The sequence below is a fragment of the Lolium rigidum genome, chromosome 6 (genome assembly GCF_022539505.1).
Source record: "Lolium rigidum isolate FL_2022 chromosome 6, APGP_CSIRO_Lrig_0.1, whole genome shotgun sequence".
NCBI classification, from domain to species: Eukaryota; Viridiplantae; Streptophyta; class Magnoliopsida; order Poales; family Poaceae; genus Lolium; species Lolium rigidum.
The window spans coordinates 215,259,099-215,273,240 of record NC_061513.1 but is presented as its reverse complement, the minus strand read 5'-3'; the positions used below and the strand labels follow the sequence as shown (position 1 = coordinate 215,273,240).

General features: G+C 42.6%; 1 protein-coding gene across 1 annotated transcript; it reads left to right on the top strand.

Moving 5' to 3' along the window:
• Nucleotides 1-3,282: 3,282 nt before the first annotated feature.
• LOC124663746 lies at nt 3,283-7,010 on the top strand. Its single transcript, XM_047201416.1, has 5 exons — nt 3,283-3,696; nt 3,989-4,321; nt 4,426-4,517; nt 4,625-4,745; nt 6,638-7,010. Exons 1-5 carry the CDS (start codon nt 3,283-3,285, stop codon nt 6,944-6,946), a joined length of 1,269 nt encoding a protein of 422 aa, XP_047057372.1. The 3' UTR covers nt 6,947-7,010.
• Nucleotides 7,011-14,142: the final 7,132 nt, after the last annotated feature.

The following is a 14,142-nucleotide window of genomic DNA, read 5'->3' as shown; positions in this document are numbered from 1 at the left end:
CAAACATGCTATGGAAATGTACGACTTGCTATTTTTTTAGTTTTTTAAGAGTTCAAATTTTGACTTCAAAATCCGTTGGATCGTGATCGGAGGCCAAGGTTCCCGACATCAGGTGTGAGAGTCGAGGTGGGCTGGCTGCACTACATGTCTAGCGCTTGGCATGGGTGCTGATGGCACGGCAATGTGTGGTGGCAGTTGACATGGTGGTGACAACAGCTCTGGCGATGGTGCCAATGGGCCTAGATGTTGTAGTTACGGCGATGAGGTGATGCACTAATTGCAAAGTAAACCAACATGGAAAGGTGTTGCTCCAATTTCTGAATAGAAATGGTAGGTGAGAGACACTACAGATGAAGTCATTCCCATCTTTGGTACATGTCGACAACGACGTTGCCTATAGGAGTTTCCCCCCTCGTTGGAGGTGTTCCCTAGGAGTGTATGCATCTCCCTCCTTCACTCGGATTGCTATCTCCTGGCGAAAGCCTAGGGTCGGAGCCAGATCGTCGGTGATGGCAGTGTCCTTGACGTCGTTCCTTTGTTGGAAGCATCGGTTTTGAGTCATGACTTAGAGGAGTACTTTGGTTCTATTTGACGCTGTTTTGATGTTTTCCGTTGCTCCGAGTTGAACTTCAGGAGCGCAACGTGCGCGTTGTTGGTGGTGAGTTTATGGCGATGCCTTCCTCAATACGGACTAAGTCCTGCCACCCACTCGCCGACTCCTTTAGGTTCTCAAGGTGGATGTTGTATTGACAATGGCAATTCGGTTGAGGTTGTTGTTCTTTCGACGTGACCGGAGTTGGTCAAGAGCAGCATTGATGTTTAGTTTGGGTGAGGTCGTTTTCGTGTCATGATTGTAGTGTGTGCGGTGGCTAGTTTTTGAATTATGTTGTAAGCCGAAAGACGTTGCTCGAGCTCCTTGACCATTTCTTACATGAATATGATACACCCTTCTATGGTGTATTCTAATAAAGAGACAAAAAATGCAAGACACCTAAATGAAGAAACTGGACAAACCATTTAGATTATCATCGGGTGGTGTGACATTCGAGGGATGTTCACCGGGTCGAGCCATGTATCGCTGTTAGGGTTATGATTTGGCGGTTGCATGGGTGACCGTGCGCCGCCATCCCAAACCAATGGTGGGGGCATCAATAGTTATCAAAGTCTACAATAACTACTACTTCCTCCATTCCTTTCTATAGTGTCTATAGATTTTTGGCATTTGTTTCGGAATATAAGGTTGTAGCTTAGCTTTTTTCAATTACCCCCTCCCCGTTCAGCTTCCAAATCGTTCAGCTCCCAGATTTGTTATGGTAAGTTAGTAAGATATGTATTTTCCAAATTTTACGTTGATCTCAAATCGTTCAGCTAGAAGTTTTGTGTAAAAAATACTCTTGCGCTAATTTCCGTGCCAAAAACCTATAGGTACTATAGAATGGAACAGAGGGAGTACTATATAGTGCTCCCATCAAAAGTTATAGTGCTTATATTTTGTCATGCAATTCTACAACTATATGATCTAAATCTACAAAACTAGTTAGTAGAATTGATGGTATTGTTATTTTGACAGTTACACTCCTACGATTTGCAATCGTATCGGATGTGTACCAATCCAATCCGTTTGAACTTGCATCACAAATTTGAAATTTCCAGAGCGATTTGTTTCGTTTTGCAAGTTGATGAAGTACAATGATTCCACCTCGCTAGTTTGTAGGTACCATGGGTGCAAGCACCTCTATTTTTTTACTCCCTGATTTATAAAAGTGCTGAGGTTTTAGTTTAAATATGATGCCACCACAAGGATCTAAAGTCTTCGCCGGCACATGTTCTTGACCGAGATGTCCATTCAAAATTTGGAACCGTAATGCTCACAAATAAATTCAGATTATTGTTCCACGAGCATTTACTAAAGTAGGGGACTTGACGTTTAATGTTAGGTGGATGTACACGGTAAAACTGTTTTCTGTTTCGCAAAAAAAAAAAAAGTTAAAACTGTTTTCGGTGGATCCAGCTCGCACTCCTCCGCCCGCAACGCCCGGCCTGTGGCGGCTCATCCCCTCTCAGGCTCTCACCTTCCTCCGGCAGCCTTTTCATCCTCGACGCCTCCCCTTTCCTTGCCAACGGATCGCAGTCGAATAGATTATTATGCGGTAATGTCCGTAAAGGTTTATTACTACTGTTTTTCTGATCGGAAGCAGCTCTTTCTAACTATGATCGTTGTCAGATTGCTGCGTATTTTTATTTCGTGCACTGAAAGAAAATTTAGGTTGTAACTGCTGATAAGTTCCAGCACATAAGCTGTACTGCTGATATAGGTTTTCAAGTCCCGTTTAGAGAAAATATATTGGTTTTCATGTTGCTTGCGCGCTCCATCGTTTCCGAGATATACATCACTATTTTGTCCTTGGTTTGCAAGACTGGTGCTTGAACTTTGCATTATATACTTATACTGCAAGTATAACACTTCTGCTCGAATTCATGACTGTTGGTTCCTTCCGACAAATACAAATGCTATATTTACATCAGAAGTTGAGGTTATTTTTGGGAGGACGTAAAGTTTACCTTGAGCATAATTCTGAGTTAAACCTCCTTATTTCAGACAAACAGTGGAATTCCAGCCTAATTGTTCAACAATGGAGACAATACACAAAAATAAGGCATTAAAAGCTGGTTCGCACGTGGATAATGATGTAGCTGAAGATAAATCAAGTGCTGTTGAATGCGATCCGTGGAACCCTCCCTTTCCTCCCTATGATTCTTCTACTCATAAATCCTTCTCAGAGGTATGGTAACTAACACTGCCTTTATAACCTGTCATCTTCTCTCCTGTTTTCCTAATTACAGCTCTTGACAAGTTCTCTCTATCAGTGGCGCAAACAAAGAAGCGCTGTGCTCATAGTCTCCAGAGCAACCAATATAATTATCCCGGATCGTACTCCTAAGGTTCAGTGTGGTCCTTGCTCATAGAATTAATTGACATAATCATTTCGTCAAACAGCATTTAATTTCTATCCTGCTCCTGTAGTACAGTTTATCATCTTATCTTATGTGTTGCAACATTTGTTTTGCTGCCCAAAGGCTCATGGCTGCAAGACTTTGTTTCTTTTATTTTGCTCTATTCATCTCACAACTGATTGTGTTTCATCACCCTTTTAAATATTGAATCCACCGATCCAGATTGCGAATTCTGACTTCTACAAGTTATATCCCTACTTGTTGCCCATCCTGGAGAAAGATAGTGCCCAGTGCTTCCTTCGCTTATACGCCGACGACAGGTACTGCATGGCTCGTAACTACATCATTATCCCAGAAGTCCTCAACCAGATGATCGTTGAAGATGCCCTGAATTGTGCAAAAGTTGTCCTGGAGGGCAAGGCTCCTGTGCTCGAAGGTTTCCGTGCGAATCCGAACTGTATGAATCAGTATGGATACTTTCCACTGCACGAAGCTGCAGAAAGGTTCTCTGTTGACATGATCAAGTTACTCCTCCATCATGGTGCGTTGACTAATTTACGCACAGCGGGCGATTTAGTCATTGAGGGCCTACTCCCACTCCATGTTGCAGTTGAGGACACTTGCTTGCACAAGTATCTGCAGGATAATCTACTTCCCAACCAGGAGCACCCCAATCATCCAACAAAGGAAGATGCCAACTTTGTCTATAAGATTATTTATCTTCTGTGCCTACCCGAGATGGTTTGTCTCATATCCCTACCTACACATATTACGTTTGAGAGCTCATGTCATATATGCCAAACCACCGGTACCACAGTACTTAATTACTAGGCATTGTGGCATCTTCACTTCATAGACAGAATAGCTTCCCATCATCCCATGAGTCACTCTTTTTATGTGCTCTTGTGTTGGGACAAGTTTTTAGTCAAGATACAACGAGTAATTTCAAGTTGATATTAACATTCAATTTTCTGTGCTTGCGATGATAACTAGTTCCATGTTAACTATGTTTTACTTGTTGGTTCTCTTGCAGAAAATTTTCTTGAATACTACCAGATTACTTTCTGAACATACAAATAATCTAGTTGAGGAGGTCTGGAATTATATAAAGGATGGGAAACTGTTGCAAACAGCAGTTCTGCTCCTGGCAGCTCAAGCACATATACGTGTGATTGATGGATTTTCTACTATCATTACTCGCATTGCTGAAGAAAGCACTACCATAAAATTTGAGATTAGTCAAGACGAAAAGGAAAAGCTGGATTTGGAGGCGAAGTGTCAACATTTGTTATCTGCATTGTTGCTTGTCCAAATAATTAACAAAGCTGGCAACGCTCTTGATTTGTGCATTCAGAGGCGTAAAGAGGTAGCATACCTTTTGTAGATGGCAGTTATATTGTCTGTATTCTTTTATGTTTAATTATCTTCCTGGTTTTCTGTTTCCCATACAACTTGGACAATGTCATGCAGGTACCTCAAACAAAAGTCCTTGAACGTGTTTCACAGATTCTTAATGGTTGTGGGTTTTTCCCTACTGGAGGAGTCATCCGCATTGGAAGCCTGTATATTTTACACTTCTTTCGCTTTGATTCAATCATTGTTTGTCTTGTATGTGAATGCATTTTTGGTATGATGTTGATTTAATCATTTATTCTAGTTGTTCTTGAAGCTGCCCTTATGAATGGTCGCCGTTGCCCGGAGATGAACTGCCCAAAGAAGATGGTGGGTGTAGATGTGTCTGTATATTGTTACCCAGAGGTGAAACACCTCATCTCTGTCGTGCATATAAGGTAAAGATATTTCTTGTTTTGTTTTAGGTTCAACTGAAGTTACTATTCCTTGTTTGCATTTCTTAAGTTTATGTTTTTTTTAGGGTGCTGGATTTTTCCATTACATTGTAAAACAAGCTTATTTGGTGGTTAGGATAATCTTTATAGGCAAAACTATGCATATAGTATGCGCACGGCCAGCTAAGTAGCACCGATATGGGGATACGCATACGCTGACACAGGATACGTCATTTTCCAGAAACAGTCATACAGGGATACGGTGAGAATCTACAAATAATTAAAAGAATTCCATGTAATAAAGACTAAAATATAATTTAAGAATGTGAGATGAGATCAAAATACTGCCCCAGCGTTCACCCTTCTCACTGACAACACTAGCATTGCTGCTTTCAGTTCCAGCCACATATATTTGGCTGCCAGCCATGTCATTACCAGCTGCATTGATAGGAACATCTGCACCTATCAGTTAGTTATTGGAAAATTGTAAATAATTATTGTATTTCATGAAGTGGTGAGGGAAAGATTAGATAGCTATCAATTAGGTCGCTTTGTAATTTACATCGCTGTGCCCAGCTCTGGCTGTATGAACCAATTATCTTAAACTTCACATCTCTCTTGAATTCCTGGCCATCTCCTGCCAGGGTTTATCTGCGCTGGAGTACTTAGTTACACAACAAAACAGCTGATCATCAGTGGAGTGTTTTCAATCAGGGTTGCATGACCAAAAGAACAGAACAAAATTTGGCAGAGAATGCAAATGCTAATAATCAAATTCGAATTGGTCATAATTGTTAGAGATGTATAGCCCCTTTTCTTGTACGATTGTCCCTATCTCAGTCAACACCTCGGAGATAGGGACTATACAATCAATTCGGTACGATTGCCCCAAATATACTGCTATGCTGTAGATTGTAAAATATTATCCACTGCCAGACTTGACAATTAGAGCTCTTTCTTGTTATTGAGATAAATTAAAGTACTTCCTCCGTCCCAATTAATTGACTCGGATTTGTCTAGATTCACATGTATCTACACACTAAACACATCTACATACATGCAAATCAAGACAAATCTGGGTCACTTAATTTGGGACGGAGGGAGTACATTGTTTACCAACTCGCTTGATCTTATTGTTCGTGAATAATTTATGCCAACTATTTGGATCCACTGGTCGATTTTACTCAGGGTTGCATGACCAAAAGAAGAGAACAAAATTGGGCAGAGAATGCAAATGCTAGTAATCAAATTCGAATTGGTCATAATCACAATCATTTTGGTACGATTACCCCAAATATACTGCAACCCTGTAGATTGTAAAATATTATCCACTGTCAGATTTGACAACTAGAGCTCTTTCTTGTTATTGAGATAATTAAAGTACTTACTAGTACATCCCAAATTAAGTGACTCAGTTTTGTCTAGTTTAGCATGTATCTACACACTAAAACGCGTCTAGGTACATGTGAATCTAGACAAATCCGGGTCACTTAATTTGGGACGGAGGAAGTACATTGTTTACCAACTTGCTTGATCTTACTGTTAGTGAATAATTTATGCAATCTATTTGGGTCCACTGGTCGAATTTACTCAAATATTGCTAGCAAAAAGCTGGTAGGAAGAGCAAAAGCATGTTTCGCGTGCTATATTTCAGACGTGCAACTTACCATGTTACTTATCCATGCTTTTCAAGTACTTTCAAAGAACATTGTAAACACTCTATGCATCAATAATGCAGATAATACGTATATTTTCAAGTTAATGCTACTGGGCAGGTAACTTGAAATATGTGAATATTTGGGATTTCTTCAATTGAGTGAAAAAAGTAGTGGTGGGTGGTTTAATAAGCTTTTTACAATCAACTGATGCTTAGACCTTTTGTTGACCTCTGACAGTCTGCAAGACGTTTCGAGCGTGAGTGCACTTGGAATAATTTCTTCCCATACTGGAGATCAGTGTTAGCATATCGGTATCCCTGTAAGTTCTTTCCAGCCCATGCACAAGATGATGTTTCGTGTCTCCCTAATTTTGATCACATCCATAACTCTGGGAGCAAGTCCTTTGGTAAACCATCTAGTCCGGTTCCAAAAGGTAAACCATGTTCATTGCCAAGTACAATTTCGCAAGTTACAAGTATGCATCAATCTAGAAGGCTGTTTGGTACTGTTGCATTGACGATCTTGAAGGTGTTAAAGAATGCATGAGTAGAAAGGTAAGCCACGAGCTCTTTTTTGATATTTCAGTTCTCAAGAATATGCTAGTACAGCGAACGTTGAAATTTGTTCTCCATTCATCTAATGTATATGATCTTTTGTTTGTACAGATGCTCAGACAGTTAGCCTCAAATTTATTTGGTCAAGTTTTGACAAGTGCATATGATGTGAAAAACTTTTCTTGCTGTAATTTTGTTGCTAAGTACACATGACGTGATGAACTTAATTACTTGGTGCCATACAGCTACCTTATTTTGCATCTGCGCCCAGGTTGTTCCTATCGTAGCTGTGGATATGCAACTGAATTGTATGGCTGTATTCACAGTATCTGTCATATTTTAATGTAGTGAATACTCAGTATGCAGAGCACAGCAATGAAAGACGAGAAAATACACATAAGCCGTAATACCAAATGAAGGATTAGCAAGCAATATTGAACAAAGGGCATGTGAAAGTAGATCTATCATAAACAATATATTTGTAATTTAAATTTCATGATTTAGCAGTCAAACTGAAATATTGGAACCTGTATTTATGTTTAGGACATCACTATTTATGGAATGGGGGAATAAACGTAAGACATCAAACAAATTTAGAGCAGAATAAGCATACAATATAAAAGATCACATGTGTTCTCCTTAAATCTGGCTTCCCGACCTCTATATACCTATCGACGCTAAGGCTGGCGTCTGCTTCCTCTATCAGGCCGATGGTGGCATATTTGCGGCCTTGCTATAGTAGCTATAGTGTGTGGTTTGGCTGTGATGGAGCCATGGGTATCAGTAGTAAACATCAACCCGACGCATCGCACATGTTCAAAATCTTCCATCGCAACGGTTTATTGAACCATCACTACATGGGATTGGTGACACATTTAAAGTCTCCCATCGCGATATTTTGTTGAATCGTCACTACGTGGGTGATTAGGACGGGCCAGCGTGCATGTAATTGTGTGCGGTAGGTATTATTCCATCACACATGATTCTCAGTAAATAATTGTGCGTGATGTCATTGTCCACAATTGTGCTATTCTAAACGCATGCGTAGTGTATCACACAGGGTAGATCATATGTACCCTGTTATTTTCCATAGACATTGCATGCAGTCTTATTATACTATATATAAAAGCTGACCACATTTGCTTCACCCTCATTCACTTGGTTACTGTTGATGCACATGAACAGTATCATTTGAAAATTGCTACATGAACACTACTTGAAAAAAACTACACCACCTCTTAACTTTTTTAACACAGCAAAATACTACTAGCTTCTTCTACGTTATCTTTGGAAATATATAGTAACTCCACATATACATTTGTCACCTATACTACTGCCATCTTTTATCTAGAGAAATACTACAACCTTTTTATACTGTATCTTTGGAAAAAATATTCGCTCCACCCTCCGCCGTCTCTTTCAGTCGGGAAAAATACTATCTGCGAACAAAAATAATTCACCCATCCGCTGCCTCTTTTAGCTGAGAAAATAACATGGTATTCCCTCAGAAAAATGATTTGCCGCGCTAACAATATTTAAAGACTGTGATGGTAATTTCTCGGAGGAGATCGTCGGTCGAAATAGTTAGCTTTCATAATAATTTGTCGCGTTAACAATATAGCGGTTATTTTCTGAAAAGCGGTAACTACCTATAATTTCCCATAATAATTTCTCTGGGCAATCTTTGAACGTCAACAGTAATTTTTGAGGGCGCATATTACAACGACAATAATTTCTCAACGGTACATTAACTACCTACTATTAATTATTTAAGGCCCCATATTTGTCTGCCGTTCATTTTGCAACGACACACAATGGTAGTAATTTTTACATGAATCTTCAACCTCAATCGTGGTTCTGGACAGTAATTATCCGCAGATATTTCTTTAGTAGTGCATAACTCTTGAACAGTGATTTAAAAAAAATCCAACATCCACCCCCTCTTTCACTCGGGGAAAATCATGTTGTTTTCTTCTATGGTAACATCGAAAAAATATACTTACTTCACTATCTACCACATTTTCACCTGGGATGACCTTCTTCTACTGCATCACCCGCTTCGGTCGGAGAAATACTACCATTTCCTTTTGTAGCAACACCGAAAACAAAAGCACTCCACCATTTGCCGCCTATTTCATCGGCACTTCTATGGTACTTCAGCAACCAAGATATTGTTTTATTTCTACAATATTTTAACCAACAATCTAGAAACAAAAGCACCAAACCATTCGCCACCTATTTCACAGGCACTTCCGCGGTAGTTTAGCAACCCAAATATTGTATTATTTCTACAAAATTGTAACCAACGATCTTGATACCAAAGGCGTGATCGAGTTTTAGATGTTTCTTCAGCTGTTTTTTAAAAGGAATCCCGCACTCTTAAACCTAAAAAAACACCGTTTTAAAGAATGCCGCACCATAGACAACACGGGCGTGGCGTGCGCCGCGCCGCAAACTTCCTAGTCTACTTAATCGTGTTGGCGGAGCCAACGCCCCGCAAGCAGTGGTAGCTGCCCGGGCACCCATAGGCCACGGTGCATCTCTTTGAGGCTTTAGTATAAAAAAATTGGTTTAAGTAGTTGTTTGGTGGAGTGTTCGTCCTTGGTTACGATAGATATACTACAGGAAAACTGCTTCCTCGGGTCGCCCCCTCTAGGCGACCGAGGGGGCGAAACCTTAGCCGCGCTGCCACCGTCTCCCCTCCTCGTCGCCCGCAGAGACGCCGTCGGGCTAAGCCCGCGATGCCGGTGAAGGGGACGGTGGGGATCTAATCCCTAGCCCCCCCCCCCCCCCCCCGTGTTGTGTCTAGGTGGAGGATCTCCGCGCCGGGATCGCCATGACCATGTCGGCTGCTCGATGGGCTCCCCTTCCTCCGACGGCCCCTGGCTGGGCCTTAGGTGAGGGTGCTCTGTTCGGCGGCTTCCAAGGTGGGGGCTCCGGAATCGAGGCGGCAGCCTCAGATGGTGAGACGATGATGTCCGCGTGGCTGGTTGCGTTCGTGGATGCTGGAGACTGACGCTCTGGTCCGTGCAGGCGGCAGGGCGACGACAAGTGCGGCTCATGGGTGGGCGGCTTTGTCTTCTCGTGCCAGAGCCCGAAGGTTAGATCTTCACTTTCCCTTTGGCCTCTCTCCCTCCCCGCAGATGTTGGATGTCGGCTTCGTGCCGGTATTTGATGGCTAGGCAGCGGGTGTGGCGTGCTGGGGCCAGGAGAAATCCTCAGTCTTTGACCATAGTAGCGACGACGCCTTTGAGGCGACGTGACTTGGTGAGGCGCCACTGAGGTCCTGCCCCCTCACCTCCTACCCCCCCCCCCATCCCGGGTGAAAGCCCAAAATCCGTTGGATTGGATGGCGGCGGTGCATGGGCGTCGTTCCCTCCTTGGAGGCGCCGTCTTGGGACCATTGGTGTGGTTCTATTGGCGGTGTGGCTGATGCTCGGTTCCGCTGCGTCTTTGAGTTCTTTGGCTGCTCCCAAGCTTTCTCGTCTCCTGGGTGTCCTCGTTGAAGCTGTTTGTCGCACCGGTGTGCCTGTCGCGACGAGGTGGTCTGCCCGGTTGGTTTTCTGGTTTATCTTTATGTGTTTGAGTTGGGTGTTGTGTTGTAAGTTGTTTCATCATTCTTGTATCTATCGGCCGCACGACTTTATTACTTTTAAACAGGACTTCATGCCTTCAGTCAAAAAAAAAAAGTAGTTGTTTGGTTGGGCAAAATCTACTAATCTTGGCTGCACTTTGATCTTGCCTAGGCTTCAACTTTGAGCTAGCTCCGCCACTTTGGCTCACTTTCTTGTCAAGAGTAACAAAGTATCATCATGGACTCAAGTGAGAATCACTGTAGAAATATCACGGGTGAATGGTTGGAACATTGTCGTTAAAAGCAGGACGCAGACGGGGAACTGGAACCCTCGACCTCAAGTTGTGCACAACCCTTGTCTACCACCACGCTATGTATTCAGATTGTAAAGTTGAGAAGACTACATGCTATTTACCTATTTTTGCCATTTAAATTCGAAAAATTCAAAATTTATCGGGATTTTTTGACCAGTAAGAGCATTTACTAGAGGTGCTTGGGAAACTTGATTACCGGTTAGTAACCAGATTTCCCGACCTGTAACCAAAATCCGTAACCAGATTTCCCCACCGTTAACCGAAACCCTAAGTTTAGGCAATAGATCTTCAACTGGAACTTGCACTGCTAATATAATATGGGAAAAGATGTAGGACATACATCTTGGCAACCTCAACTATGCCTTCCCTGCAGGTCAGCTCAGAAAGCTTCAATTTCTCAATCTCCCTGTAGATATGAAAATATAGATGAATCAAAATACACAACTGTTGTTTACGACCAAGAGAAATACATGCTAAACCTCATCATAAATATTCTGGGCAGATGTATTACACAACTGGGAGTACATAGCTGCTAACCATGAAATGTACATTGTTTAACGTTTTGAGTAATGCAAGATTTTCGTAAAACAAAGTGTGAGTGTAACTCTTTTTGATTAATAAAGGGCTGCGATTTCGTAGAACAGAGCTCTACATGTGAGTGATACTCCCCTACAGTAAAAGGTTTCAAAAAAATCGCATCAGAAATCATATGCATCACTGGCTACAGTTCTAAGGACAGAAAGCATGCTGATCAAGTTTTGATTATTAAAAACTATTTTCCTGAAAACTATGAATTACAAGTCAATGAGCCCAACTTGTCGTTGGGGTACGGACAAGCAGACATGGAGGCTGTACAGAATTGCTTTCCGGCTCCAAAATAATCTTGGATGCTTATACAAAATTATTTTCCTTGGTATCTCCGTGCCCTATGTATATATACAATGTAGCTTAGTGCAATTATTTAAACCAATGGAATTATTTCTGATCTTTGCTTTAGAATCGGTGTTCGGTGTACACTAATGATAAGGTAGCTGATGGTGGTCTAACCTAAAATTATTATTTCATAGCTGGCTCGGTCTAACAGAAAATACAAATTTGATTTCATGTTCTTCACATCCAGTTCATTGCAGTATGAAAAGATTTCTTGCAGAACCTCTTAGAAACGGCTATCCTGACATATTATTGGCAATCTCAAAGATTAGTCTAACTTGCTTTCCAGGCATAACGAGCAGTGCTTCACAAGATTGCAAAGGTGAAAAAAGAAGCTACGTTGATGGAATCTTGTGGTGAGGATGCTAATTTTTATTTTAGTATATATTATTGTGCTTCTGTTTGACTAGGAGCCCGTAAGCGCTTTTCCATGTACACAGTACACGGTGATCTATGGGCGCGTTTGTTAGCCTGCAACAGTTTCCTGCACCACTAGTGCAGTGGGAAGAAGGCTCATGCGCGTCGTAGATGGGCCATGAGTTGGAAAAGCCACGTTGTTTGGTGGCCTGCATAGAGTTTTTTTTTGGCCCCGTGGAGATTTGGACTCTGTCCGTTTGGTAGGTCGGTTTTCAGGCCTAGTAGCAGCCCAGAATGGCGCCCCTGTTGTTTGATTGCAACCCAAAATCCGCTTCTGCTTACCTCTTCCCTTCAGTGGTGAGGTTACCAGCAATCAACAACACAAGCAAGAACACAATCACAGTTCATGCAAACTTAGCACTGATCATATATGACACAAGTTGACGACACACCATTGTTCAGACACGGTCATAGTTCAGGACACAACAGAGACGATCATAGTTCAGCACACGACACGAACATCAACTAGACACGACATGGTAGCAGCGACACAAAACCATGTAAGCTCCAGATATGATTTTCGAAGATGACGCACCTGGTGGCATCGTCATGGTACAGGCGCCTGCTCATCACCTCAGTGCAGGTGTGGTCGAAGATGACCACACTCTACTCGAAGGAGGAGACCTTCTTGAAGATGAGGAACTGGCCTAGCTACCTTGAGCTGATGGGTGACGGCGAAGCCCGCCCATCCCTGATCGATGTATGCGTCAGCGCCTTGTCTCATCGTAGTCATCCTCCAGTTGCAGCCAGTGTTGGTCTTCACGATGATGTTCGAAGGGATTTCTCCGAACCACTTGACGAAATCTTGAGGGATCAGCAGCCGGCTGAAGGTGGGCCTGAAGACGATGAGCAGGAACTGGTTCGGCCCTACGTCCTCCTTGAAGTGGCCGACGTTAGCCGCCCTTCACTTCTTCGACGGTCCCTCATCGGGGGTCTCAGTAGGTGACCCAAGCTTAAGCTTCTCAGTCTGCCACAAGAACACATGACATTAGAAGTGTTCCTGCTCACAAGTATAGATGAAAACGAACATTGAAAACATTAGTGGCGCCTCATACATTGGTTGACACGACTACTCAAGGGACTGCCCTCAAACCAAGTCTAGTGTGCAAGTAATGACACACACATGACTAAGTTTGTGGGCAGCACCTTGCCTTTCATTGTGCCATTGTTCAATTATTGGCCAATGCACTACACAAACAAAAAGAGGCCTCATATATAGGATGACACGGCAGGCAAAGGGACTGTCCGCAAACTAAGTCTAGTGTGCAAGTAATATGACACTGAAAGAACATCTCTCACATTATGTTTTGTGTGTTTGATGTCAATATTTGTGATACTCTAATGTTTGATTAAGTGGTACAGGGATTACATAGATAATTATTCATGTGTGTTGGATTTGATCGTCTGTCAAAAGTCATCAGAAAAAGATTAGCCAGGCCGGATAATCCGGGCCGGATATTGTTGAAATATCCGGCCCCTCGGTTTTGGCTAAGTCTTCGAGGAAATGCTGCTCGAGTAGGGGGCCGGACTTTTGCCCGGATAATGTCCCGGTATTGTACCAGGGCCGGATTATCCGGGCCGGATATTTTGGAAATATCCGCCCCCCCCCGTTTTTGGCTAAGGACTGGAAGAAAAGCTTCTCTGGCATAGGGCCGGACTTTTGGCCGGATTTTGTCACGGTTTTGTTCCGAAGGCCGGATTATCCGGGGGGGGGCGGATTATCCGGCCCTTACTTAGGCCGGATTATCCGGCCCCCCGGTAGCTGCAACGGCTCATTTTTGAGAGGGGGTATAAATACCCCCCTTCTTCTACCTTGGTTGCTTGCTCAATCATTACACAAGAAATCTGCCAAGCCACCACCATTAGAGCCACCTCAAGAAAGTCATGATTTGCAAGATCTCCTTCCTCCCCCAACCAAAGCTCTTGATCTTTGGAGATTTGAAGGAGAAGACA